Below are 27859 nucleotides of genomic sequence, written 5' to 3'. Positions count from 1 at the left end.
TGTCTGGAGTTTGTCACTTGTGCAAACTGCAAAATGCCAAAACTGAGGGAACGATGTGGCTGTCTCCATATATTGAACTCCAATCACGAGTTTGCGATCGTCAGACGCGGTTTGCCCTAGTGCAGCTGAGAGCGATCCCAACAAACGTCCGCGCGCCAATAGAAGAACGATGATAGAAAGACCGAAATCAATTCAACAAATGCAAAAAGTGCATCATATAGGGAGGTCCTATCGACGCCAGTGCTGTTCGACGTCGATAGATCCTACAACACCTTCCTCGTGGTGAGAAGGTCCACTGGAGCATGGAAAATTCAAGACCCGCCACCAAACTCGCCCAGTCGCTGCTAAAAGGGCATCCCGCGTCGCTCTGCGATGCGGCGCAGACCGGGAATATCGATCTGGTTCACCACCTCCTCGCTGCGGGGGCCGATGCCAACGTCCAAGGTGGCCCATATGGAAATCCATTGCAGGCTGCCGCGTGGAAGGGAAGCGGCGAGATCGTTGCGCTTTTGATTCACCGTGGCGCGGCTGTATATGCCCAAGGTGACATTTTGGATGTGCTCTACAAGCAGCCGCGCATAGTGGCTCTTCCGACATTATTCGGTACTTGATTCGAAATGATGCCGACGTTAATCAACTCTGCGGGGACTATGGCAGTGCCTTGCAAGCCGCTATTATCAACGGACATGAAAATGCTGCCCAAGCTCTACTTGAGGCAGGAGCCCCCATTGATGCCCATGGCGGTATTTACGGACGTCCCCTTCAGGCCGCGGCCTATATCGGAAACCTGAGGATCATGGTCACTCTGCTGGAGAAGGGCGCCGACATTAATACGCAAGGGGGCAAGTATGGTACCGCTTTGATTGCAGCAGCGTATGGTGGAAATTACCAGGCGGTCGGATTTCTGGTCAAAGAAGAAGCCGATGTCACTGCTTCAAGCCTCAAATTCGGGAGCGCTGTTTGCGGTGGAGCTTGGAAAGGAAACGCTAAGATTATAGCACTCTTGATACAAGCTGGTGCTGTGGTCAATTCGCGTTCCGAAGAACACGGGAGGGCTTTGCGAATTGCGTCGTGGAGAGGAAACCGCAAAGCAGTGGATGTTCTAATAGCACACCCACCAGGTGGGATCGTCCAAGCGGAGGCATATGGGGCGGCTTTACAAGCTGCAGCGTGGATTGGAAATGTAGACATCATGCAAGATCTGATTGAGGTAGGCGCTGATGTTAATTCCGAAGCTGGCGAATATGGGACTGCGCTGCACGCCGCGGCCTGGAATGGAAGTAGGGCAGCCGTGCACAGCCTGGTCCGATGTCGCGCTGAGGTCGACGCGCGTGACAAAAAGCAAGGGACAGCCATACAAATTGCCGCGTGGATTGGGCACGTGGAAAGCATGCAATAGTTAATTGATGCAGGAGCGGATATCAATGCCACAGGAGGCGAGTATGGGACCGCGTTGCACGCTGCAGTTTAGGCTGGAAGCAGGACAGCAGTGCGTATCCTGATACTTCAAAGGGATTATACGGCAAGAAGCTAACGTTACCACAAAGTTCATCTTTCTTTCCCTTATGTTCATATCGGTGAGTGATGTTTACGAATTAAGATAATGCGGATGCAAATCTAACCCGTTCTCTAGAGTTTATTTGGGATGAATATCGAAGTGCTAGCTTCCAATCCCGCGTGGTGTGTTTTTGGCATTTGCTGTTTGCATAGTTTTCAAGCGTAATGAAGGAGTAGGCATTGATTCCTTGTTCTGCTGACTTATAGTCACTCTAGCTAACATGACTGGCTATAGTTGGAGAATCGTGTCGAAGCCAGGCTCGGGTGGTTGGTGAGCTCGCGATGCTCGCGAAGCAGTCACGACGAGGAAGTGGCAATTCCTGCGACTGAAGAGCGGTACTCCCGAACATTGGAGTTCTCAGCCTGGGGAAAGAAGAGATCATGATTATTGTTGAATGATAATGTTTGATGATTGAGGACAACACTAGCCGGGGCAACGTTCCTCCGAGGCGGAGATGACATAAGCGGATCCGCCAAGCGCCACCTGCACCGGAAGGGGAATCGCATCAGGAACCAACAATAATCAGCATCTGGAATTATCATTATCGCCGTCGTTGTTCGAAGCCCTTGATCCCCGGGGCCCCTTCCATCCTATCCTCAGTCCCGCCGTCTCCCGGAAACGAAATCAGATAAAAAAACGATGAATCCTCATATATCTGTTCCTCGACAACATGCTAGTCCTTCCAATTTCGGCGGCACGACGCCGGCAAGCCGCGGTTCCAGCATACGAATGCCGCGTTTCTTCAAAAGGTGGGTTTTGCCTTCTTGTATCCGATGGCTGGATGCACGCGCGAGCGGATTGATCTGAGGCTAATCGGAGAACGTGCCCGATCTAGAATGTTCAAGTTTCCTCAGATGGACTTCGAGATGGCTATCTGGGAAATGACATCACTCCTCATCGCTCCGAAGAAGGTCTTCAAATCGATATATTACCATGTGAGTGGAGTTCCTCGATAATCAACAATTTCACGTCTCGTTACTAATGAGGATTTCTAAATCCCAGAAACGTATGCTTGCCCATCCATCCTCTCCGCCGTCGCTCTCTATTAATATGTTATTGAACACTAACGGACGGCTACAGAAACCAAGAACACCTGGCATCGTCCGGACCCGTCATTTACCTACCTTCTATCCTTCTTTCTTCTCCTCACGGCCCTCGCATGGGGCCTCGCATATGCGCCGTCGTTCGGGTCCATAGTCCGTCTATCTCTACTCTTCATATTCCTCCATTTTGTCGGGTCATCGCTGCTAGTGTCGACCGTGGGATACTTCGCCATCGGTCGACTCTTCGGCCCGAACGGGGCGGCGGCATCTTTGAACGGATTCAGGGGTGCGCGCAGTAGGAGGCGCGGCGCGGCGCAAGGTTTGTTCATGCAACCGGGGGAGAAAGATCAATTGGAGTTTGGATATTGCTTCGATGTGAGTTTGATAGCCTTGCGGAACGGGCTTCCGTCTCCGGTCAACGTATTGGCCCCATCAGACTAACAAAGCGGTCATCTCTCACTAGGTCTCCATCCGTGCATTTTTCCCTCTATATCTTCATCTCTATGTTGTACAGTTTCTTCTCCTGCCTCTTCTCACCCGCACTCCCAGCAACTATCTCGCTACATTCCTCGGGAACACGCTTTATCTGTCCGCCCTTACCTATTATACATATATCACGTTCCTGGGCTACAACGCGTTGCCTTTCCTGCACAACACCGAGCTCCTTTTGCTGCCCATCTTGGCATTCGCCATTATGTGGCTGGTTAGCTTGATTGCAGGATGGGGCGTCGTTGCTCAGGGACGGGGCGTGGAGGGGCTGTTTTGGGGCGCGTGATCAGTTGAGGACGGCGCGCAATTGTTTGTTGGGGAGCATTTCAGATTCAGAATTATTTAGTTGATCAAGTTCGGCGCTGGTGTTTGGCGATTTCTCTGTTCGGTTTTATTGCTCATACATGTTTGCGGTCTCCCTAAACGGGGGCATTAGTACATTCGCAACGGTCCAGGCGCTCGGTTGCATATTGCATTGTCGTTATGTTTTCCTTCGCGCCTTGTTCTTCTGATTTGATCGCTCATTCCCATGATTCGTTTCTTTTGCCTCGAGGACATTTAAGCGTCGAGGGCATATGATAATGTACGCACAATCCCATACTGTATAGATGTAAATGCTTTACTGGCCTTAGTCCCTGACTACTCTACATTCCGCTACTTATCGGCCGAAGGAAGTACTGGACATAAAAAGGACCATCCTCTCGAGCTGTCTTTTGAATGTGTTCCAAATTATGAGCGTGCTATGAGGCCGGCCAATCACCCGGGGTTTGCCAAAATTCAAATAGATCGAGGGAAGCAGATAGTTCATCAACATGGTCGGGTGGTGATCTCTATTGGGAAAGATATGGCATGGCGGAAGGTAAAGGAGCCCTCCAGCCGCCACCATTCCAAATCATTTATTTCTTCTTAGGCGCACCCTTCTTCTTCCCGCTCAACTTCGCCTCTCGTTCTTCCGCCCGTGCCTTGGCCAACTCGGCCTTCTCCTCCTTCTCGGCCTCCTTGCGCAACCGGTCCTGCTCCCGTTTCTCCCGCACCAGGGCCAACCGCGCCAGATCGGCGCGCGCCTCGTCGGTCTTGCCCTCCGCGTGCAACTTCATATAGCGCTCTCGCGCCTGCTGAGCCTCCACGGCCTCGCGTTCCCGTCGAGACAGTTGCGACGGATCCTTGGCGACCTTCTCGGGCGCGTCGCCGCTGAGCTGCGAGCGGGACTTGGCTGTGTGGTTGGGGTTGGCGGGTAGGTCTTCGTCTCCTCCGTTGTTGTTCTCATCATCGGACTCCGAGTCGGATGGTGGCAGGTCCCCCGGTTGCACTTTCTGTCGTCTCGCTATCGCTGCTTGTTTCTTTGCTTTGGCGGCCGCGCGACGCTCTTCGCGCGTCAGCTCCGGTGCCGCGGAGGAGCTGGCACCGCCGTCGGCCTGGTCGTTGGGTCCTTCGTCTGAACTCGACTCCTCCTCTGATTCGTTGCCTTCTTCGTTCGACGACGTATCAGGGTCCTCCTCGGGTTCCTAGAGCAGGACGATTCGAAAGACCAGATCGTTAGAAGTTGTTCAAGTTCAGGGCTGGGGAAAGAAACATAGTTCTTGAACATGATCATAAACAGGAACATACCCTCCACATGCCCACGCGGTTCCCATCTTTATCCACCGGCTGCACATCACGACTAAAATGTTTTCCACCTTATAGGTTCCAACCAGACATGCATCCGTCAGCGCTTTCCGTGTCGTCTACTTAGGTAGATTCGGACCCCTGCTCGAGGGGGGTGTCGGCGTTTGGCTTTTGTTTGTGTTTGTGGTTTTTTGAGATTTGCTTGTTTGCTTCACATACCTCCTCGAGAGGGCTTGGAAAATTTTCCACCACGACCACGGGGTGCCATGATGTATGAACTTGTATTGAAATGCGAGGCGAGGCCAAGAAAGGTCCAACCAAAAAAGTCGAGGGATAAGGTGGGGGGGGGGGGTAAAGGAGATCTAGCTAGGCAAGAGTATAAGACGTTAGTAAACGAGGGGCAGCGCCGAGGCGGGGAAGGGAGGATAGGCCACTGACATGTAGGTATGCGGATGAGACAAAACCAAAAGTCCACAGGTATCAAGCAAGCGGTAGAAAGCCGTCAACTCCAAATGCTCCGTTCAATGGGCAACAGATGAGGGGAGAAAGACCGAAGATGGAGTCACGCCGAGGATTTCCCAGAGCAGGCGGGGTGGAGGACCTCAGGCACACTTCGCTGCCTCATCCGAACCGCCAATCACATGTTTTGGATTGACACATGACCCGCGTATTCTCTTGTACGAAGTATATATGGATCATACTGCTGCTCGTGAATTCTGGTTGGATTACTATTACCTCTGCAGGGATCCAGAGCATGAGAGAGCGAAGAAGTTTATCGAGTACTGATAAGATTAACGGAAACCATTTTCTCCAGCGAGTATAATACACGACTCTTATTTATCATCTGACGGCCCCTATTTAGTCCGTTCCGGGGCACGTGATTACTAGCGTTTACAGCAACAACTCGCAGGGCTCAACACTGATCTCGTTCGTTCCGAAGTAATCTGATGCGCTGCTCAACATTTTACTGACCTTCAGGCATTATTATGATGAAGGATCCCTTCTCCACAGCGTACCATTTTGAAAGACTGACCAAATGGTCCGCTCTGTGAAGCCCGACATCGGCAAGATTCAACCGATCGAAGAAACGCTCAACTCATTTCGAAAAAGTTTCGAGACAACTTGTGAAGATTTAGACCTAACAATATCATTAGAATCAATAAGTCGGTTCAAGCTTCAAAATAAATCATTTTTGTTTTCACGCAATTAAAATAAATTGTCTTAATCCAGATCACGCAGATCTTCGAAACTTGACCTTTGATCTCACATCGGCTTTGCGCGCATTTCCAAATATCCAACAACTTCCCTCCGCGACCGGCCGTCGAAACCTTTTGGATAATCTCTCCAACCTGAACTATGTTATCAATTCAAACACGTTCAACATCGACCGATTCCGTCCGTTGTTAAAAACAATTTGAAATAAAACAGCAAACGACATTGTCTAAAACAGAATATATGCAACTATTGTCAAAACCACGCCCCCACCTAAACCCATATCTTTCTCTGATCAAACGCCATACTCTCATACAACAAATAGCTTTATAAATTCCTCTGAACAACGGAAATACACAGATACTATGCTAAAACAAAAGCTAGACTCCATATTCATTGATGTCCCCAACTTTTTTGAGATCTTCTTTCAAAACATCCAGAACCTTCAGACAATAACGACAGCCGTTCTGCAGAAATGTAAACATGAGGATAATGCGTTATTTCACGAAAAGACTGGATGGCAAGGTTGGCCTTCGAATGCACAAGAAAAGAATGTTCTGAACTGGCTTACTCGCATGTTTAAAAACATACTGAGGCTGGCTTCAAACCATACGTCTGAGATAAAGGCTCGAACCATCCTGGCCCGTCCTTCTAAGCCTTTGAAAAGATCCTCGGCGAGACGGAAGATAGATGTTGCTATAATTAAAATCCAAAAAATGACTTCATATCACTAATCGCATATTCTGATTTTTGGAAAATTGAAAAGCAAAATCGACCTTGATACGACTTCAAACACGTGACGTGACTTGGGCCGATATATGAAAAAAATCTTCAACACACAAGATACGTGCCGATATGTGCTAAGATTCATCTTATATGGATCTGTTATGCGTCTTTGGAAATTCGATCGCATCGGAATTATAACATCATCGTCTTTCAACATTAATTCAAAACCTCATCGATTTATATTAACGATTCTGAGATTCCTTCTGATGGATAACGAGCAGCTCGATTTTGATTTTAGCATCATCACGTCAGAAAATGAAAAAAGATTTATTTCAATTTATCGAGATGAACGGGCGAAACATCTGATTCTTGAAAAGCTTGTAAAGCCGTCCTTCTGTGTGGCTGAAAGAGCAACTACATGTTGGAAGGCTCATCTGAACGACGAAACCAAGACACCTATTATTGTGAAAGACTCGTGGCAGTACCCAAAGCGTGCAAAAAAAACGAGATACTGCAAAACATCGAAACACAAAATGTGATAAATGTTGCGCGATATTTATATCACCAGACCGTCAAAATACAAAACAACATGGATGATGTGCGCAACAATATGCGGAAGAGTCTTGATGTGACAAAAGCCTCTAACTGGAGACAAGTTCGCTCTCAAATTTCTAAGCTTAGCGACGTTTCATGTCAAGACAGTACGAGAAAGGTCAAATCCGGACGGAAGAGGTCATCCAGTCATACTGAGTTATCTCTACCACCAGGTAAGAGAACTCGCTCGTGCTCACCGGTCGCCTCGGATGATCAACTATTACAAAACCGTGTCCATCGTCGTGTTTGTGTTCGGGATTACGGCAAGTCCATTTATAAAGCAAGTTCCCGCGTCGCTCTTCTGAATGCACTAGAGGCGTGTATCGAAGGTGGCTCCCCATAATTTTCCATGATGCCGAATCTCAGCTGTTGATTCTAAATAGGTTATGAGTCGTTACACACCAAAACGGGGATTCTACAGGGAGATATCTCTACTGGCAACCTGATCATCAACGAGGAGGAGCACAATTGTTCCTGGTCCGCTTTCCTGATCGATTTGGACCTTGCTATCAGGGAGCAAAGAGACCAAGCATCTGGCGCAAGGGGTAAGACTGGAACAAGAGCATTTATGGCTATAGGGTTGCTATTAGGAGAGAAACATTCTTTCTGGCATGATTTGGAGTCCTTCTTCTGGGTCTTGTTCTGGATTTGTATCTATTATGACGGGCCAGGCAAAGATATTGGGCCAACAGACTTTGACTGTTGGAACTATGACGACGACCAAAGACTAGCTAACGCTAAGAAAGGGATCGTGGATGACGAAATCGATTTTGAACACACGGCAAGGAAGTATTTTACACCATACTACCGGTCATTGGTGCCATGAGTGAACAGGCTGCGTCGGGTAAATTTTCCGGGGGGGTCGCGAAGAAAAGGCAGTGACACAGGGATTTATGGGCAAATGAAGCGTGTCCTTCGAGACGCAGCGGAAGACCCAGAGGTTATAGGCGACACCACATAATCAAGATGATCTCTCACTCTTCCGGGAGGTTCAAAATTCGTCCTCAGGTTTCGACAATTGGAGGTATCATGTTCGCTGCCTCCACAAATGTGTAAGTCTCGGTGTCTCATCTGTCGCCGTCCATTTTGTCCAGCAAAGATATCTGCTCTGGACATTGGATTATAATTAAGACTGTGGGACCTGGACGGGAAGTGGGGAAAATAGATTTAGCTCAGCAGCCCACCTCCCTGTATATCCGTTTGACTCGAACTCAGTTGCTGACCTTTTTGACTCTTCGGTGAATTATGGACATCAGGGATTCACCCCTTCGCTACACAAGAATACCGCACTGTTTGTTATGTGGTGAAAGGTTTGCTCGGAATGCGTGCTTTCGCTCCAGTATGTTGTATACAAGCAAATATCCTCCTGCTACTGATGCGGTGCAGTTGTTCCAACTGGTCAAGACCAGGTTCTGGTCTTGACCCCCCCGATGAAATGCGAAGGGAAATATCAGACAGTCACCCTACAGGACCTAAATATGGTATTTCATGACGACCCGCGGCTTAGATCCAATAAGGCCCCTTCAATACATAATCTTTGCTGGAGGGCACTTGAGACACGGCCAAGTATCAACATGCTATACGATCTGGGTCTTGCTATGACGCCACTGATTCGGGGTGGACTTCCACAAAACAACTATTCCCACCGACTCTCCCTGGCTAGAGCAATTCAAGTACTCTTTCCAAATTTCGATGAGGGTGACACTGGAGAAACTGCATTACGTGGTCTACTAGGGAGATTTGGCCGACTTCCGACCGAGCTGATTACGATTATCTGGGAATTGATCAGTCCTTGTACTGTACGCTGCTTGCTTGCACTTCGGGCCGCATGGAATATCTGGCCAACATCCACTTTTGCGGCGGGCTGTGCATCAATACGCCTCTCTGGAGATATACTTGTCTACGTCACGCGTGTTCTGGACGGGACGTATATCTGCGGTATTCGGGCCGGGGACACTTTCTACGGATATAAAAGCTCGTCCTTCTTCAAAGTGCCAATCCCATCGTCTATTACGGCTTTCGTTTTTGTACTTGGAAATTATGGGCTTCGAAGGATAGGTTTCTCCACAGAGGCTCAACCCGATCCCGCGATCATAGAGCGCTCAAGGGCTGAAGATACTGAGTTCGTTGGTATCATGTACCCTCAGACACCACTTACTGTGGACTTTGAGTGGGATGTACGGACCGTTCTCGAATGAAGTGAAGATTTCAAGCTGATGATAATAACCCAGGCCCTCAAAATCTCCTATATCTCCTGTCGCAACAATCCGGGCTTTGGACACGATTTCTTATGGGTAACCCCGCCGCCGTGGATTCAGCTGCATTCTCTTTGTGGCCAGTCATTTCACTGTTGGCCGCGACATTTCGACTTCGCAACCACCTCTCAGAGGTATATGGCATATATCCCATTATTTGAGGATAGGTCCCGCCTATACGGCCTCACTGCGTTTTGTTCCGAAAAGGGAATGGTTGGCTTCGGAACTCATTTTCGCTCCTGCTCGGATTCGCCCCGGTCAAATTGGTATGGGCAACAGAACGGCTGTGCCGTTCATATCCAATTTGGTCCCGCAGAGACTGTACGCTCGATTACTGTTTTTTGGCATCAAAACGATCACATGCTGAAGCCCTATCTGACTGTATGTTCACTCGATGTGATGATATTCTTATGCTGAAGGTAGACTTTAGGTCACAACAAGCAAGGAGAGAGCATATGTCCTTGGTACATATTTTCCGCCTGCCGAGACGGGCACAAAAGCCATCTTTGGAGCGGATGACGGTGACATCCTGGGCTTATATTACGATAGATCTCCGGGCGTTACGGGCTTCGGGTTTACTAGCGTAGGCGCTGCCTCTCGTCCGCACAAGTCCGCTCTTAAACCGACGCCGCATCGTTATATGCCAAGGACATTACCAGAACCCGATATGACATACCGTTTGAACATTTCCCCATTCGGTGGCTTCGCATCCCAGGCCTGGTTGAAGGATATTAGAAGCCTTCACGTTGGCTATATGGGGTCTCGTTGTATAGGCATGCTGGTTGTTTACAGCGATGATACCAGGAAAACCTTGGGTCAATGGTATGAAAGTACGCATGCCCAGCCTAGAGTTCAACAGCTACAGTATCAGCGTGATCATATGTTGAGGTTTTATCTTACGAAACGCAACGAGAATATGATTCTAGATCGGGTTGAATCTTTGCCAGCGGATACAACCGAGCAGTTTGTGGACTTTTTCTATGGAGTGAGAGTGCAACAATTCACGACTTTGTTCGATTTGGCTAATCTTGCTAGGACAATATCGTTTGGCTGTTCTCGGAACATTCCGATATCATCTTCTGTGCATCGAATTAGCACAATGGTATACTCGTCCTAGGGATTCTCAAATCAATGTCTGCAGTTTTTAGTTTCTTGATAAAAAACTCCAAGTTGATTCGAGAGGCCTTGCAGGAATAGCTCTCATTATTTTCGTTGACGATGAAGGTCCCATTGGAAATATCGCATGTACAAGAACTCTCGGCTGCCTAAAGACTCATGTTCTAATCCACGTCATAGAGGAGAATTATTGGACAGCGGAATTGAGACTAATCCGGGTCGAGTATTATTCGTGATAGGTAAGGATGGCTGATCCTGGGAGAGCAATGAAGATAGTCTAGTAAAGAATTGTTGTCTGATGTCAAAATTTCTGTCTCGGTGTAGAATGTGGATCTAAGGAGAATATAATCATGTGGAGATTCTATCGTGAGCAGCGTGATCCTGTAAGCTTTCAGTCCCATTGCTGCAAGCTCCGCAGAGAATGGATTTTGCTCCGTTCTTGCACCCCATCTTCAGTTTCGGTTTTCGATACCGAGGTGGCTGCTTCTCGTTCGCCACGCCCAAATCCTACCACTTCATTGATCCAGAGCAAAATGAGAATGGCCCATGGCCCCGTGCCCGCGAACGGGAAGACATCGTGCCGAATCACTGCGCGAGTAGAGCTGGCATTGGGTGGAGCGCTGCAGGATATGGGTCACCCGAACGCTACTGTAGGAGCGACTGGGCGGAGCAGAAAGAAGAGAACATTCTGCAAGATATCAGCTGGCACGGTGGCGACGGTGGGCGGGAGGCAATCAATAATAACCACCCGTTGGCCGATGTGCTTCGCATGAGATGACCAGGAGACCAGTCCTCCAGCACGCTTAGAGATATAGTCTGATGGAGAGTATGCTGTTGGAGCCACCAGAATCGGCATCAGCTCAGCCAATACGGTCTCCTTTCCAATCAATACATAGTAGTTGCTGCAGTACGACCTGGTTCCAAGCGACTCAGTGTTTGCCGTTTGGGTAAGCCGTACATAACGTTATTTCATAGCGGCTCATATAGTGGTCAAAGACCCAAAACGCTGGCTTGAAATGCCACCCAGTACTGGTCCCTAGTCCAGTTAACCAGTTTCTGAAGAAATATGAAAAGCTTGTAGATGCCAAGTATCGACTCAGTCTCTCCTAATAACAGTCGTTCAAACGTCTGCGCTTTGCCGCTCTGCTTTATTGCAGTCGGCACGAACCACCAGTGATGCTGCATCACGACAATGCCAGGCAAAAATTCGATCTCCCCGGAGGGTGTCAAATTATCGTCATCAGAATCCCAGTGCAAACTCCGCCACTAGGCGGAGTGCCATGTGGCCACCTGTAGCAGTGCGGTTTCGTATCCTATACTTGAGCCTTTGGTTTCTATGGAGACAGTGATAGAATACTTTGTCAAATCGGCCCAGTCTGTGTGGTTGATTGACATTGCCGGACGATATTTGCAGAGGGATTGGATTGCCTGGTATTGTGGCGACGTTGCCTCGGACTGGATGTAAATGCAATAGTCCACCATCTTGCTGGGCAATTTGAGAGATTGATGTTCCGGGACAATCTGGGCTGTAAGGCTGCAAGGTGATTAGCCCACTTTCAAATCAGTGCTTCAAGAAAAAAGAAGCAGTGCATACCAGCACCGATAATCTAAAAGATCATCCCCGCCGGGACCGTCTCGAAGAACCCAATCTAGAATACGCGAGTGCACGTCATTATTCCAAGACGATTCAGGATGGTTGTTTTTGAAACACCTCCCTGCAAGGTCATAAATCTTCCGCACAGTGCGTACATCAGGCAATTGTGACTTTTTAAAGTCGGGACTATCTCCAAAATTCCAGGATGCGATCGAACGTTGGTCTGCGAGCTGTGGATAATACAGCCATGGTTATGTAAGAGTAGATAAAGCAATTGTTCATGAAACAGGTTCGTACATCATCTTGGAGGTCCCTTGGAAGGATCTCAAAGCCACCGACTATCTTCTCCAATTCCGTGATTAACGCGTCAAGTAATCTCGATTTCGTATCAGTGCGAAGGTCCGCTCCCAGAAATCCAGTCTCCTCAAGCTCTGCATTGCGCAACTGCTTGATGAAAGATGAGTCGCGCGTAATGTTCGAAGCCTTGAACGAGACCTTTGACGATGATCGACTCGAGGCAGAGGGCAACCAAGAGACTGGAGAATCATTGTCTAGAGCAGAAGCTTTCCGACAAGCAGAGCGAGGAGTGAGCTCTACCTGAAATCCCAAACCGCCCGCCACTCGTCCATGTTCTTGTCCCTCCCCATCTTCCTCCGGTCAGGGCATGTTTGACAATTTCGATAACAAAGCTATGGAACGTGAACCAGAGTCTGGGGACGTTTGAAAATGTGCTATTCGATCTCCGATTAGCATCTGCCCAGAGCACTCGTCATGGACATGCTCTTTGTTATCCAGTCTCAAACGCTTGTATGGCCGCTCGGACAATTGACTGCCGGAATCGGGGACAATCGCATCCAGCCAGTTCAGGAGACGGCGCTGAGCGTAATCTCGACTCATGAATGGCGATAAAGCAATGGCTGCGATGGCTGCAGGCGATGATCGTGGAGAGCCAACGCCAGGTGTTTGCGGGGTAGAAATGAGTCCGAGCACTGGACTGTCACGTCATTAGGGCCCAACGTTGCCAGGGAAACCTCGGATGTGGCACAGATCACCTTTATTCTTTCTAACATTTGTGTCATTTGTAAATGGTGAGAATGACGGCTATGTTTACGAGGTTCTGGCCCTGGCCAAGTCGTTGATCCTTGCCGGCTAGAGCTGGAAGGTAGTACCGGAGCAGAGTAGGCCAGCTCCGTATGTATGTTTGTATCTCAAGTGCTGTCGATAACTGATATACATTCTTCTCCTTTAAGAGGACCTGCTCACGCTCGCTGCCACGCAAACCCCAACCGGGCCACGCGCGACGCCACCAGGGTCAGCGTCCCGGCGATGATCGCACTGCCCATGAACATTTGCGCATACAGGTACTGACCATCCCCCCGTTCAATCAATGCGCCCGCAATCGGGGAGCCGATGAGAGCGGCGACGGCCACGACACTCAGCACCATGCCCATCCTGACCCCGGTTTTCTTCAAGTCCGTCGTGAGCGTGCTCAGCGTGGCTGGGAAGAGGGACTGGATCCCGGCAGCCGACAGGCCGTAGAAGACGCTGAATGCATACAGACCCCCTTGGCTATTCACCGCGGCCCAGCAATACGAAACGACGGCGGTGGCTAGGCTGAAGGGGATCAGCATGTTTAGAGGCCCGGAATACCAATCGGCCATGAGATTGGGGATGAGCCGGCCGAGCAAGCCAACGCCGTTCATGACCAGGAGCACATCGATCGAGGTCGACTGGGACACGCCGATGATGTTGCGTCCGAAGCTGCCGATATAGAAGAACCCGACATAGATGCCCCAGAAGTTGAGGAACATGCCGATGGCAAAAAGCACATACGGCAATTCCTTGAAGGCTGAGAGCTCCACCAGAGGACCGCTCCGGCGCGGTGGCAGCCGTTGTTTTAAGAAGATCAGGCACGGGGCCAACGTCGCAAGGGAGATGAACCCCAAGGTCCGCATGGTCCACCCGTACCCGACCTGGGGGAGCAGGCGCATGACCACGGCCGGGAACACGAGGCCTCCCGTTGCGGACCCGGATGCCACGATGCCCATGGCGATGGCACGTTTGGTGGTGAAATAGGTGGGAATCAGGGCAATGGTCGGGCAAAACATGAGTCCGCAGCCGATTCCTTGTCCGACACCCTGGGCCAGGAACAACTGCCAGTATTCAGTGCACAACGAGGTCATGAAGATGCAAAACAACTCCAACAAAGCTCCCATGGCCAGAGTGACCTTGAAGTATCCGGCATCCGTAGCACGACCGGAAAATGTGCCAATGAAGAAGAGGAGGAAAATCTGGATACTTCCCACCCACGATATGTCGGATGGCGGCCGTCCCAGCTGCTCGGTATAGTAGGTTTGGAAGACGCCGAAGCTATTGATGTAACCCCATGTGTTGAAGATGACAAAATGCCCCAGGCCTACTTGAATCCAGGCCGCGAGGCCGCCGTCGGGGGCAGGGCCAATATCCTTGCCCGACTCTCTCGTGCGGACGAGGGAGAGCGTCCTCCCCGCCAGCGTCCCGGCGTGACTACCGTGAGTAGTAGTCTTGGAAAGCTCTTTCGGTCGACACTCGTCGAAGCTCGATTCCTCATCGTCGGGGTTTGCTCGAGTGGGAGCGTGCTCCTCGCTTATTGTTTCATCTAGAGGCGAGTTCCAGGTTTTCTCTGCCCCAGGTGTGGACTCGGGCAGACCGTCGTGCGACAACGGGGCACCCATGATGGCCGTGCGCAGGACGAGATAAATAGCTTAGAGGCAATGTCGCAGAAGGAAAGCTGAGCGAATAGGCGAAACCAAACCGTTACTCAATGGTGAGAACTGAATTTTGATGACCAAAACTCTCAACAAGAGACAGATACTTGAGATTAGGAAACAATTTGCTAGAAAAAGAAAAGAGAACAAGAGATAGGGAGAGAATGGCTAACCCTAGGCATTAGGCACTGATGCACAAACCCATAATCTCTCGTGGTGCATTCTCTGCATAGATAAAGAAAAAAAGTCGAATGAGTCAAGAATCGGGATTTGCAGAACACCGCGTTAGCTCGTAGTCACTGATTGCCATTATTATTACTCATAATGTGCCCCCTCGGTGGAGACGGCAGGGCAGTCAGGAATCTACTCTCCGGAGTTCGCAGCAAAGACCGAGAGAGCAAGGATGGCCTCGGAAGCGTGTGCCGAAGGTGCCTGGTTTTGCGGGCCGCCGGGGAGATGGCGTCACCTCCGCATTTTCCCCATACTTTGTCGAGTCCACCTGGCTGTACTGTTTTACATATCTGGCTTCTAGATTGGCATGAGATGCATCACTTTCGCGCCTGGCATTCAACACTTCGGACTTCCGATCTTTTTTTTACTACCCATTCCGGGCTCTATACTCTTTAGGTACATACAACAGTCTCCAGCTGCACGACGTTCCAAATGGCTTTCTATGAACATGATTAAGAACGAAAGGGAATTAAGATAGAAAAAGAAAAAAGAAAAGTGGGGGGACAAGGGGAGGAGAATGAAGCCACATGAAACTAGTCACGACGGGCATCCGGGGATCTCAGAGTTCGCTCAAACAAAGATTAATATTCTTGCTTAGCGCTGCTGTTCAACATCGTGACCGTTTCAATAACATCGGCAGGCTCGAGGAGATGCCAGCTAGCGGCTGTCTGTTTCGAACTAGCTCCAACGGTCACTGAAAAGACATGGTCTGGCGGAAGGTCGAACTTTGCAAGGGCCCGGAACATATCTATACCCAGCACGTCAGTCAATCAGGCAACTAAGAGTGATAGAAGAGGGAATGAGTTTACCTTCGTCTGTGAAGTCATCACCCGAGCAAAGGATGAACTCGGGGGCCTTTCCAGGGCCAGTTCCATATTCATTCACCAATCGAGTGGCAATGAACCCCTTGTTGACAAAGGTCGGTCGCACTTCCAAATTCGCCTTTCCGGCCATCACTTCAACCTCCCATCTTTTCCCAACCGTCTCTTCCAGATGCTTGCGACATTCGCGAGCCTGGAATGCGCCGTACTCGGGGTCCGCACGGCGGTAATGCCACGTGAGTGCCACCCGCTTCCGTTCGATGAAAGATCCTTGCGTCCGCTCGGTGTAGTGCTGGAAGGTTTCCATGACCTCCCTCTGCCATCCCATGTTAGACCGCTCCGCCAGATTCTCCCAATCATCCGAGCGTGGCTTGCGAATGAAACAGCCATGCTCGGCACTCAATCCCAGCTCGGGGATATGACCCATCCACTCGTCAAGAAAGGCCTGGTCTCGTCCACTGATGATCCAAACGGCGTTGCGAGGATCGGCGGCCAGCGATTTGATGGTCCGGAGGACTCGGTCCGACGGGATTGCGGCCTGGGGGTCTTTGACGATCGGTGTCAGCGTTCCGTCGTAGTCAAACATGAAGAGCCTCTTCCGCGCTCTGCGGTACTGCTTCAACAGTTTGGCCCGGTCGAGCGCCGGAGTCGCCACGGATTGATCAAATGAGGAAAGGTTGGTCAGCAGGCGCGTGAGGAACTGCTGAGACCAAGACGACACGGTATTTGAAATGACGTGGTTGTAGAGCTTTGTATGCTGGGATTGCTTTTGCTCCGGCGCCATCTCCAAAGCTTGGCTAATGGCCCCTGCCACACCCGCAGTATCCCAAGGGTTGATGTGAATCGCACTTGACAGGGTCCCGGCTGTTCCGGAGAATTCGGACAGGATCAAAGGACTATGATTGTTTTGTTGACAAATGATGTATTCCAGACTGGTCGTGTTCATGCCGTCACGGACGGTGGTGATCAGACCTACATCCGCGACCCGCAGCAACGCGAAGTACTCTTGCTGGGATAGATATTGGGGATAGTACTTGACGGGTGCGAAGCTCAAAGAGCCGAAACGACCATTGATGGTCGAGACCATGTTGGAGATCTGGCCGGCAATCTTGTTCTCCTCTTTTTCCTCCTCAACGCTAGTGGGACTGGTCACCTGGATGAGCACAACCTTGTCGCGCCATTCGGGATATCGCTCCAAGAACAATTCGAAGGCCTGCAGCTTTTGGGTGACACCTCGAACACTATCCAGCCGGTCTCTACCGACAATGATCTTCTTCCCGGCGTACAACTTGCGGATCCCCACGACAGCTTTCTCAATGTCCGGGGGCCCGAAAGCAATCTTCTGGATCGCCTTCGCATCGATGCCGATGGGGAACACGTCCACGGCCACATGAGCACCATACGCGTCGACCCCGGCGGAGTTCGAATCGAACCCAAGAACACGAGTGCAGCACGAGGAGAAATGACGGGAATAAGAGAACGTTTGGAACCCTAGCATATTCGCGCTCAGGACGCCCGTGAGAACCTCCTTGCGTTTAGCCAGGCAGCGCATGAATTCGCTGCTTGGGAAGGGAGCATGCAAGAAGAAGCCGATATAGATATTGGGGATCCTTTGCCGCAGCATACTGGGGAGTAGGAACAGGTGGTAGTCGTGAATCCAGACAATGTCGCCCTCCCGGTACTCTTGGGCGATCCGATCCGCAAATAGCCGGTTCATGCGAACATAATCTGCCCACCATGTCCGCTCCGATCGCCCGTCGGTAGGGCCGTGCTGCTTGTAATGAAGTAGAGGGTAGAGCTCCCGTTCCGCATACCGTCTCCACCGGCCCTGATCCGATAGCGTTATTGTGTCCTCGGGCATTTCGGATTCAGGCGTGAGCCAGACTGGTGCAATTTTGCCATATCGACTGGATGCTAACCGTCTATCAAGCCGTTCCCGATCTTCCGGGCCGATCGAAACCCCCTCCACGAGAGGGTGACTGGGTGGTCGATGAGTGGTATCTACGGGCACCGGCGCCGCCGCCTTATTGAGAGGCACAGAGGCGCCATTGACACCGTTGGCGTTGGGAGGAATCTGCTCTAGAGAGGGAGCGGTATCATGAATCGGTTCAACTTCGCCAGTCCAGCCAACGAGCGTATGGGACCACCGTGTCTCATTGGAACCGAGATATGCAAACGAGTCGAAAAGGGCAGATGTTCCCGGGCGGGTTTTAAGCTCCTGCAAGCTAGATTAGTTCGTCTTCAAATATCTAGTTCGCGAGCGCGGCACAAGGGAGACATGACGTACCCAGTCATGACCCGTTCGAAGATACAGCTTGTAAGGAATGCAGAAAGCCGCGCTGATGATTCGCCCACTCAGGTTGAGACTCGGATACTGTTCTCGGGGATGTGCCTCCAGCACGGGGGGGTTGCCTCTAAGGCTCAATCGACGTAGCAGCTCCGATCCGGATTTCGCATCCTTGGCTGCCTGGGCCGGAGTGGCGGGGGAGATGAGATCGGAGTCTGACCATTGCTTATCTCGAGGGTTTTCAGGGGTAGTAGACGAGTTTTCCGGAATCAAGGTAGCACGGGAAACATTCGGGCCGGAATCCATGCCCGGGGAGTCCATGCTGGCTCCTATCAACACTGAGGGTGGTTGTTCAGCGGGTGAGCGGCCGGCAGTGCCGTGCTTGGAGGGGTTCATGACGGAACCGGATCAGATAGCGATGACGAGATAGAGAGCGACGCAGGGAACGAATTGACGATGGTCAACAAGAATGATTGGTTCTGAAGAGCTTCCTCGGTCAGTCAAACTCATGCATGTTTCGTCGTGTTTCCAATCTTGGGGATGTTCTTCACATGCTCAACAATCAAGAACAAGTGAGGCGGTGGATGGATGGACGGTAAGGATTGTAGCACAATAGCTAGGAAAGGATGGTAAGGTAGAATCAAGATAGGCCAGATGGACCGAGAGGAATCAAAGCAAATTGTATGATAGGAGGTGAGATAACAAGAAGGGGGAAAGGTGTGAAAGCTGGAATGGTTATTCGGGGTGTTAAGATAGATAAGAGAGATAGCGACACATAGTGCAGGTAGGTAAAGAAAGGTAGTATTTCTCACTTTCACCGGGATCCTCTGCCTATTTCTCTTGGATTGTTGGACACTCACACACAAGCAGGCTTTCTGACCGGCAGGCACAGCACACACCCGCTTTTCCCGACGGGCGAGAGAAGGCGAGGTGGACAACGAGCGACTGGGGAATTTGGGCAACAGCAGGGAAGAAGCCAAAAGGACTCAAGGCGGGGCGCGGAATGGATTGGTCCAGGCGGTGAGAGCCTGAGGAATCCACGCCAGTCGGACTTACTGAGTACCACCGGAGTATGTAGTAGGGTGCAGTACGCATTCCACGCTGGTCGTGGCTAGGTCAGATCTTGGGTATCTACTCAATTTCAAAGACAAAGATCCACAGATTTCATTGATTGGTTGCCAGAAATTCCCAATTCCCGTCGTGGTCATTCATGGTCTCTTTAAAGCCCGCCGCAATGAGGAACACTCCCAAGCAAGTGGACGCGACAGTGGAAGTTCCTATGGGGAACCGGACAATCCCTGGATCAGGAGAATTAGTCGATGATGTTCCGATGATGACGACGCTAGAAAAAGTGGGAGAAGAAGAAGAGAATCGACCTTCTCCGAGCATCCTACGTCATGGTTTGACAGGCTTGCCATTGCCAACACTCTCAGGGTCATGATAAGCGTCGACTTGGCCGTTGCATAATACCAACATGTCATATCAACTACTTCTGACTTCTGACTTCTGACTTCTGTACCTTGTACTCCGTACTCCATACTGACCAGAGAACCAACAGCCCAATGTGACAGGTCGCGACTGATCTTGATCTTGATCTTGATTACCTCATCCTCATCGGCTTAGGGCTGGCCCAGATCCCGTGATATCGGACCCTTTGTTCATGCCTGAGGCAGAAATGACATGTGACTGAGTCTCCAGGCAGAACGAGGAAGAGCAAATCTTCCGCTCAGAAGACTGACGGGCGATCGACTTCACGACGGTCATGGCGATGATTATGATGTGGTGACGGTCCTTCCTCCATCCAGCACTTGTCACCACCTGTCACCTTCTTTGCCACCTACCTTGCTTCTCAAGTTAATATCTCATCTGAATTCGAATTTTCTCTCGTTTTCCCGCTGCCTCCGGTTTATGTCCCGGACTGTGACCATCCATCCGCAATGCGTACTGCGCTGCTTGGCTGATCGCGCGACCATGCGCGATTCCCTCTTCGCTAAACGCACATTTCTCTCCCCCCTTTCAACGCCATTGATTCGGTCGCCTTTTCGCCTTTCCCTTCGTTATTCCTCGTCGACGCCTCGCCTTGAGACTCACGGGCCTGGCCCTTATTCGAAGGACTCGGCGATATTCAACAACAGCCTCCAGAAGACTCTTGAAGCGCACCGATTGCAGAATCGAAATGGGTTGATCCGTAAAATAATTCTCAAGGATCATCCCGAGGAACATTCCCTCCTGGAAAAACCCGCCGTGGTCCCGGAGGAACAACCACCACTCCCAGCCGTCAACCCCCGACCTGTCTCGGCTTCAAGACCGCCTGGGTCTGCCAAAAAGAAGGCTCTCAGACGAAGCACTACTGCCGCTCAGTCGCCGGAATGGGGGGATGAGCGGGTACGGTGGGCCGCAAATGCGAAACGAAACCGCCCGGAACAGTCGCCATGGATGGTTTACGTGGGAGGACCAAACCACGCGCAGCTCGACGGCATCTCGCAGCTAGATGCAGAGGTGCGCGCGCTGGACAAGTACCTGTCTCCCACATCCCAAGAGCGAAGTCATGTGGCGCAAGTAGTCGCGGAAGTGCACGGTCTTCTCGCAGACATTGTACCTCGCTCCCCTCGCCTGATCGGGCCTTGGAGGACCGGACTTGCTATGAGCCATTCGGACTTGGAATTCGTCTTGCCGGTACCCGACTCGGCCCGGTCAGTTGAGAGAGATCGGAAGCCCAGCGCTACCCGACCGCAAGTGCTTCAGACTTACGCCGACCTGCTTCGCAACGTCGAGGATGCCCTTCGCCGGAGCTCAACATTTGGAGATCGGGTGCATATAGTCGGTAAACGAAACTCGATCTTGACAGCTATCCACCGCCCCACTGGACTCAGTCTACAGTTCCGTTGTGGCGAGGCCCCCCCTGCTTCCATCGAGTATATCCGGGATTACCACGCCGAGTACCCCTCGGTCCGGCCACTATACATGACTCTCCGTCTAGTACTCGAGTCGCGGTTTGTATTCGGCAGCCACAACCTCTCAATCAGCCCAGACGCTCTCGTGATGCTCCTCGTCAGCTTCCTGAAGACCAATCACGGGCGGTTTCGGGTATCGGGCGGCAGTCTCGGGGAGCAACTCCTTGGCTTTCTTCAGTTCTACGGTACTACGGTCGATCTAACCACCACGGGAATCTCCGTCGACCCTCCGGGCTGCTTCAACGCCGAGACCGTCAAGTCCGCCAGCAAGGAATACGAGCCCGATGGCATGCCTGCCTACCTCCGTGGCCAACGAGCCCTCGTCAATCTCAAAAGAACCGCCGCATCCAGGCGCAATCTGCCCACGGCTTCGCGGCTTTGCATCCAAGACCCGGCTAATTATATGAATGATCTCGGCCGCTCATGCACGCGCACGCGGGACCTCCAAGCCGCATTTGCGCAGGCATATAGCTTGATCAGGGCGTCGTTGGACACCCACAAGACTGCAAACGATGGTCGTCCCGGTGAGAGTCTGCTGGTGCACGCTCTGCGGGCTAACTTTGATGACTTCAGTCGAGTGCGTGCCCGTATCGCCTCTGCTGTTAGAGGTTCAGCTGCAACCTCCATTGTGAAATAGACACATCCAGATTTACTTCCGTGACTACTATACACATCTCGATAGGGTTCTCATTGGGGCCATGATAGTATAGACATATTCCAGTGTCCCTTTATATCCAGTGGGCAGGACAGTCAACCCATTCAAAGGCAGCAAATAAGTAGATAATTACATTACATTAAGGAAGAACAGTACTAGCAGAAAGAACGCCCGCTTGCTATCAAAATAAAACAAGACGAGGATGGTGTAACACGGTAGAAAATGCCAAAGGATTAGGGTATCCCGACTCAAAACAGACAAAGTAGTAGGTATCCAAGAGCAAGAGCCAGTTCTAAGGAAATGGAGGCCCGGAGACTAGAGCTCGAGTGCGATAGTGCCATTCGGGATGAACACATTAATTACTATATCGGGGTCAGCAAACAGTTCGTCAAACCCTAGATGGGGGCAGGGAAGCCTACTAAATTTCCAGCGGGGAGATCTGATCCAACGTGTAAAGCCAGTTTCCGCCCTGTTCCTCTTTCTCAAGCCTAGGATAAATGGTCAGTCAACACTGAGCATGCAAAACAGTAGTCACGAAGGATCACAAACCAGTCATAAGGCCACAGGATAAGATGTCCCTGAACCTTGTCCAACATATTCTCCGCCTTCTGCATATCCATCATCTCATCAGATGCATGGAATTCTCGCTTCGAACCCAAGGTTGTGGCTCTTCGCCGTCGTCGTCGGGAATGAGTGGTAGCGTTCCGATTCAACGCCTCCGAGTATTCAACCACCGGCGGATCAAAGCGCTGCTTGTCCGCGTCCTCGCCAGACGAGCCACTTTCATCATGTCGCCCGTTTCGTGCGTTGCCTGGGGCTATCACGTCGCTTATTCTGCGAGTAGCTTTCTCGTCCAAGTCTGACGTCTCTTGTCTTGTCGGCTCAGACGGTGAACGGTCGCCGAAGTTCTGGGTGGCTTCGTTCGTTTGCTTTTCGGTGCTCGGACTGACAGCCTGCAGATGCGACTTGGTTGCCTTGGAGCTTTGCTGGTTCTGCAACTCGGTGAAACGCTCTGCATAAGCAGTGTACTCTTTGTATTCTTTCCAGGATTTCACTTCGCTGTCAGGCATGCAACGGAAAACGCTGCGGAAGATCTTGGTGTTCTTCTCCGCAACGGCATGCCATGTATCCAGGTAGAACAAATCAATCACCGGGTCTCGCATGCAGTCCTGATCGATATAGACATGTTTCATGTCTGGGCCAAGCGGATGCGGGTATTTGTCAGAATCATATTTGTCTCTTGATGCACTCTCGGGCTCTTGTCCAGACACTGGAGCAGAAGCGCGGGCATGTGAGCCTTGAGCAACAGGACTCGACTCAACACCGTTACCTGTTGCCGCAAAAGAATTCTGGCCGTTCCTTTCATCAGCGTGCTGGGAGGATTGTTGTTGCGAACGCTTCGGTTGCTGCACGGTGCCTCTGCCCTCGCTTGCAACGGGAGAAACCAGTACTTCGGTTTTCGTATCCAGGAATTGGGTATCGCGGGCGTCCCCCAATCCGGCCTGCGCAGCAGCATCAAGATTGTCAGTCCCAAACCCATCCACGTCCTTTTTGTGTCCTGGGTTGGAAGTCACCCTCGGATCAGCCGTCAGCTTTCTGTTGGATTTGAGGTTCGGGTTGTTGCTCTGCTCCCAGTCGACATCATGGTTAAAGCTGTGCATGTCTTCCGAGCGTGAGAGAAACTCGTCCTGAATGCGATGCCGACGTTCGATCATATCCCGTTCTGTCTGTTTCTCCTGCATAAGAGACTCAGAGTCGAGCCTTTCACGATCTTCTATGGGTTTCGAGTCCTCCTCTGCGATTTCAATCTTTCGCAGTTCCTCCTCGGTCGCCATTGAATGTTCCATCAACTCGTCCACATCGATGCCCAAATGCTCTCTCATGAGACGCATCCGAAGCGTATGAGGGAATCTTCCGACGAGGTAAGGACGGCCGTTCATCGAAGACCAGATCATATCAGTGTCCCGGACGACGGATGCGACCTCCGAGTCCCGGGAGCCTAACATGGATCGTTCGTTGATATTCGCAGACCCAATGATCGCGGCTCGGTCGTCCACAATCATACATTTGGCATGGATATACAATTGTTCGGTGACCAGATGATTGTTGGGTCCAATTTTGCCCCAGGACCGGAGACTGTAGAACTGAATGTAGTCTTCGGGTTCAATGCCGAGAGCTCGAAGTCGCCCAAAGATAGAGGTTTCTCCGCGACAGATACTCCGGTACTGGCACATCATGATCAGACGAACGCTAGTTCCACCTTCACTGTCCACGGTATTCTGAAATCCGGGGATTAGTGGGATGACGATGGTAGCGCGCCAAGCTTCTTGATTCTTCGCGGCCCTGGTGATCCGCTCCACCAACGCGTCACCGATTAGATTCTCGATCTTTCTCCCGTCGATTTCACATGTACTGACGAAAAATTGGTTCTCGATGTAGACGAAGTGTTCGGATTCCTCGATCAATTTGACGTACGCGTTCATGATGCTGTGCTCCGTCAAGTCCCCAGTGCCAGTCGACCAAGCACTGCTAGATCGTAAGATCTGAACTTCACAGGTCCCATCAAGGCCTAGGGCCTCTAGGTCGGCAGGTTCAAAGTCCGGCGGTGGCAGGAGAAACGGAGTAGGCCGTGTTGGTTTGCGCTGACGCAAGATATAGTTCCAGCGCTGAACGAAATGACGCGTGAGATCCCGGGCTGGCTGACCGACGACATGCATTGATATGTCATGCCACGGCATCCTAGGTGTGATGTTTCGGTCATACATCTCCTCATAAGGTTTGTCCAAATCATAGAAATCTTGAATACGCGGGTTGGAATAGTCTTTACCGGGCCAGAGCTGGCAATGGTCTGCATCTTTTGGCCCGTCTGGTGTCTCGAATCCGGTCGGCTTATCGTCCGTGAGCATATGCTGTGGCGTATCCCATCTTCCGAAACACAAATCGATACCTCCCACGAAAGCCAGCGTATGGTCAATGATGCATAATTTCTCATGATGGGCCCAGAAGAAAGTGTTCTGTCTGAACTGATTGGGAGACCTTTGGACAAAGACGTTCGGATGCAGATCGAGAAGAGAGAACTTGGAGTACTCCGAGTCAATCGGAATGGCCGAATTAATATTTCGATACATAATCACAAAGATCTTCACTCCTTCGCGAGCCTTGCGTTGAAGAAGGCGATCCAGACGCCACTTTTGGCTGATAGCAGCTGGCCGTCGCATGTAAAGCTCAGGACTCAGCCACCAGTCATGGATGTAGATGACATCCTTTGCCTGATTGATCGCACGCGAGACTACCCACATATGGTCACGAGCGTCCACCAGCCACTGGGCAAAACAATTGGGACGCACGGGGGCAAAGCTGTCGAATCTATTGGGCTTTGACCAGGGGGTGTTGTCAACCATGAAGCGAATTGAGTCCTCAAATTGGTGGAGTTGACGTTCGTTCCTGGCCAGGAGCTTGAGCTTCCGCTCCGAGTTTTCGAGTTTCAGCGTATGATGTTGCGGGTGCCTGGCCGATTCCTTCGCCGACTTTGCCAGCTCCTTTGCCTTCTGGTTGCGTAAACTTATCTTCTGTGTTTGGAGTTTGAAAAAGGGGTCGACCAGAAACACGTCGTAGATGTTCATCTCCTCGGGCGAATCAACACAGACGACATAGCTGTGTCTGACAAGGAACCATTTAGGTGAATGGCGCTTCTTTACCATTGCCGGTGTCAAGGCCCTCCGGAAATCAAGGCCCTTTGATGACTGGATGATCAAATACCCTTCCTTACCGTGATAGCTGCCCTCGGCAGCAAGACGAACACCTAGCGCCGACAGCTCTAGGAACTTGCACAGACGGTTGCTATCGGGCTTGAAGATCAAAAAGCGTATCAACTTTTGAAGATAGGATTCCAGCTTCTTTCTCTGCCGCTCCGGGTAGCTTTCCTTCTTGGCTGACGGGCCTGCTTCTGCCGTCTCGCCTTCGGTGTTTGTCACGGTCGACTGCCGTCGAGAGGGGCCAGCGGACGATTGCCTTCTTGTGTACTGTTGTCTTCTACCAGCTCTCTCGTTGCCGCTCGTTGCCTCTGCAGCGGTCTCGTAGCCACCCTCGTCCTCCTCGTCCTCCATGTCACTGTCTAGGCCGCGCACACCACGCAGGTATGGGAATGCGCTTCGAGGAAACCGCGGAAGATTCTGTCCACTTTCGGTATTTCGCAATTGGATGTATTTTTGCGTCCCAAAATGGAGCTTGTACTTCAAATGGATATTCGCGAAATCCTTCAGGGTTCGATGAATGATCCACTTCATGCGAGTCATGCCGCTGCCGTATTCGAGTTCGATTCTGAACACCAGGTGACGATCTCCAGAATGCGAGTCAATTTTACTGTCTGTGACTCGAACCTTGAGCTGCTCCAGAAGAATTGGGATTCGCTTGCTCCCGTGCTCATCACGCTGGAACATACTGGCCAAAATCAATGCTGCCGGCACACCTGAAGTTAGTTCAGCTAGCAGCTCGGCCGACTTTGCGTGATCCACCGTGTTGTCAGCTTTACGCCGCTGTCCGATCAGCTTCAAACCTGCTTTGATCTGTCGCCATCTTTGGGCACTCAGGCTGGAACCACGATCCGCTCGATGTCGCCTCCAAGGAGCCGAAAGCCCTTCCGCGTTTTCTGAGGGCCCGAACCCGGTTAATCGGCGGAGATTACTTGGCCGTCTTTCATCTGGCCCGCCCTGAGTGATTCCGCGCGAGTTGGCGAGCCAGGCACTTCTCCGCCTCCAGGTGGTGTCCTGGTTGAGGCGATCCCGACCTTCATCCTCTGACACTCCTTCACGCTGCTGGGCGTAGTCGCCGGTATTCCGTCGGGGAAAAAAGATGGGCCGGTGGTTCTCCGAAGGGGCAAAGGAGCTGGTGAAGTTGAATGACGGTCGGCTTACAGCCTTGGGCGTGTTCGGCTCGGTCTGGGGCGCAGAGTCATTGCCCTTTGCTCGTCGCAGATGTTTTTTCTTCTTGCGATGTTGAACATTTTGCTCCCCAGCACTTTCCTCAGCGTCGGCGTCCATATCACTCCCCTCCTCCTCCAGCGTATTCGGGAAGCGGAACTCCCCCCTTTCCGAACCGGGGGTGGCCAGGTCATGGTTCGGCGGTCTGATATCCCCGATCGTTGCGCCGCTGGCTGACCGCGAGTGGGAGAATGAGGGCGAGGCGGCAAAGGCTTTGATTTTTGTGAACAGAGAATTTTTCCCTTTCGATGCTGGGTCTGCTTCATCGCCCATGGCCGACGGCGGTCTAGACTGATTCAATTCCGGGAGATGGTCATTCTCGGAAGCGTCCTGGGTGAACTGGACGCTGGGACGGCGGGGCGTAGCGGGCGTTCCGGGGTGGTTCTGTTGGGAACTCAAGCTTCTGGGTTTCTGCGAGTTGCTGACCAGATCGATCGGTCGTCGAGAGTTCAAGGAGGCGGGCGTGCTTTTAGGGGCACCGTCGAGCCCCTCCTGAAATCCGTTGACATCCCCCGTGGGTTTCTCTGTTTGTTCACTGCCACCTGGCTTGGCAATAAAGTAGCCCGTTCGATCGCGGTCATCTACAGACTCTGCATTGTTGTTCGCCGGCGTAGCGTTTTGGGTCCCCGGAGATGGTAAAGGGGGGGACTGTCTGGGGTCACTGGGCAGCGACAGCGACAGAGGCTCGAAACCGCCAAAGTTCAAGTGATTCGGGGTGCTTTCGGGGCCCCTCGTCTCGGAGGGAGGGGCGGTAGAATCCGTCATGTTAATTGCTGCTCGCGAAGGAATCGGGTCAGTCAGGCTCAAGGGCACCCCGGGGAACGGGGGCAGGTATACCTTGCGGTACGGAGTGGATTCAATGGAAACCGACCTCAAGGAACTGGGGGAATGCTCATATTCAAGAGAAGGCCATCCAGGGGAGGGGAAGTTGGAGGAGAATGCGGAAAAACCAATCTCCCCGGAATAATGCAAGAAACCGCCAAAGCAGAAGAA

General features: G+C 51.5%; 8 protein-coding genes across 8 annotated transcripts; 4 read left to right on the top strand and 4 right to left on the bottom strand.

Annotated features, from left to right (window-relative positions):
• Nucleotides 1-302: 302 nt before the first annotated feature.
• On the top strand, nt 303-611 carry LDX57_006604 (uncharacterized protein; the record flags this gene model as incomplete). Its single annotated transcript, XM_046088319.1, has 1 exon — nt 303-611. The coding sequence occupies one exon, from the start codon at nt 303-305 to the stop codon at nt 609-611; it is 309 nt and encodes a 102-aa protein (XP_045944289.1).
• A 185-nt stretch (nt 612-796) lies between these two features.
• Nucleotides 797-1399, top strand: LDX57_006603 (ankyrin repeat domain-containing protein; the record flags this gene model as incomplete). The annotated part of the gene is made up of 1 exon (XM_046088318.1): nt 797-1399. The coding sequence occupies one exon, from the start codon at nt 797-799 to the stop codon at nt 1397-1399; it is 603 nt and encodes a 200-aa protein (XP_045944288.1).
• A 995-nt stretch (nt 1400-2394) lies between these two features.
• Nucleotides 2395-3376, top strand: LDX57_006602 (unc-50 family protein; the record flags this gene model as incomplete). The annotated part of the gene is made up of 3 exons (XM_046088317.1): nt 2395-2493; nt 2647-2976; nt 3065-3376. 3 exons carry the CDS (start codon nt 2395-2397, stop codon nt 3374-3376), a joined length of 741 nt encoding a protein of 246 aa, XP_045944287.1.
• Nucleotides 3377-3986: 610 nt separating this feature from the next.
• LDX57_006601 (PDGFA associated 1 family protein) lies at nt 3987-4963 on the bottom strand (the record flags this gene model as incomplete). The annotated part of the gene is made up of 3 exons (XM_046088316.1): nt 3987-4595; nt 4699-4766; nt 4915-4963. The coding sequence occupies 3 exons, from the start codon at nt 4961-4963 to the stop codon at nt 3987-3989; spliced, it is 726 nt and encodes a 241-aa protein (XP_045944286.1).
• Nucleotides 4964-13451: 8488 nt separating this feature from the next.
• Nucleotides 13452-14906, bottom strand: LDX57_006600 (putative MFS monocarboxylate transporter; the record flags this gene model as incomplete). The annotated part of the gene is made up of 1 exon (XM_046088315.1): nt 13452-14906. One exon carries the CDS (start codon nt 14904-14906, stop codon nt 13452-13454), a length of 1455 nt encoding a protein of 484 aa, XP_045944285.1.
• Nucleotides 14907-15932: 1026 nt separating this feature from the next.
• Nucleotides 15933-18674, bottom strand: orlA (putative alpha,alpha-trehalose-phosphate synthase subunit Tps2; the record flags this gene model as incomplete). The annotated part of the gene is made up of 2 exons (XM_046088314.1): nt 15933-18209; nt 18279-18674. The coding sequence occupies 2 exons, from the start codon at nt 18672-18674 to the stop codon at nt 15933-15935; spliced, it is 2673 nt and encodes an 890-aa protein (XP_045944284.1).
• A 1575-nt stretch (nt 18675-20249) lies between these two features.
• Nucleotides 20250-21869, top strand: LDX57_006598 (uncharacterized protein; the record flags this gene model as incomplete). The annotated part of the gene is made up of 1 exon (XM_046088313.1): nt 20250-21869. The coding sequence occupies one exon, from the start codon at nt 20250-20252 to the stop codon at nt 21867-21869; it is 1620 nt and encodes a 539-aa protein (XP_045944283.1).
• Nucleotides 21870-22242: 373 nt separating this feature from the next.
• Nucleotides 22243-27631, bottom strand: pld3 (phospholipase D; the record flags this gene model as incomplete). The annotated part of the gene is made up of 3 exons (XM_046088312.1): nt 22243-22249; nt 22307-22375; nt 22437-27631. The coding sequence occupies 3 exons, from the start codon at nt 27629-27631 to the stop codon at nt 22243-22245; spliced, it is 5271 nt and encodes a 1756-aa protein (XP_045944282.1).
• Nucleotides 27632-27859: the final 228 nt, after the last annotated feature.

The sequence above is a fragment of the Aspergillus melleus genome, assembly GCF_016097325.1.
Source record: "Aspergillus melleus strain CBS 546.65 chromosome Unknown contig3, whole genome shotgun sequence".
Taxonomy (NCBI): Eukaryota; Fungi; Ascomycota; class Eurotiomycetes; order Eurotiales; family Aspergillaceae; genus Aspergillus; species Aspergillus melleus.
Note: the sequence above shows the minus strand (reverse complement) of the source record. Positions and strands in the feature narration are given on the sequence as shown.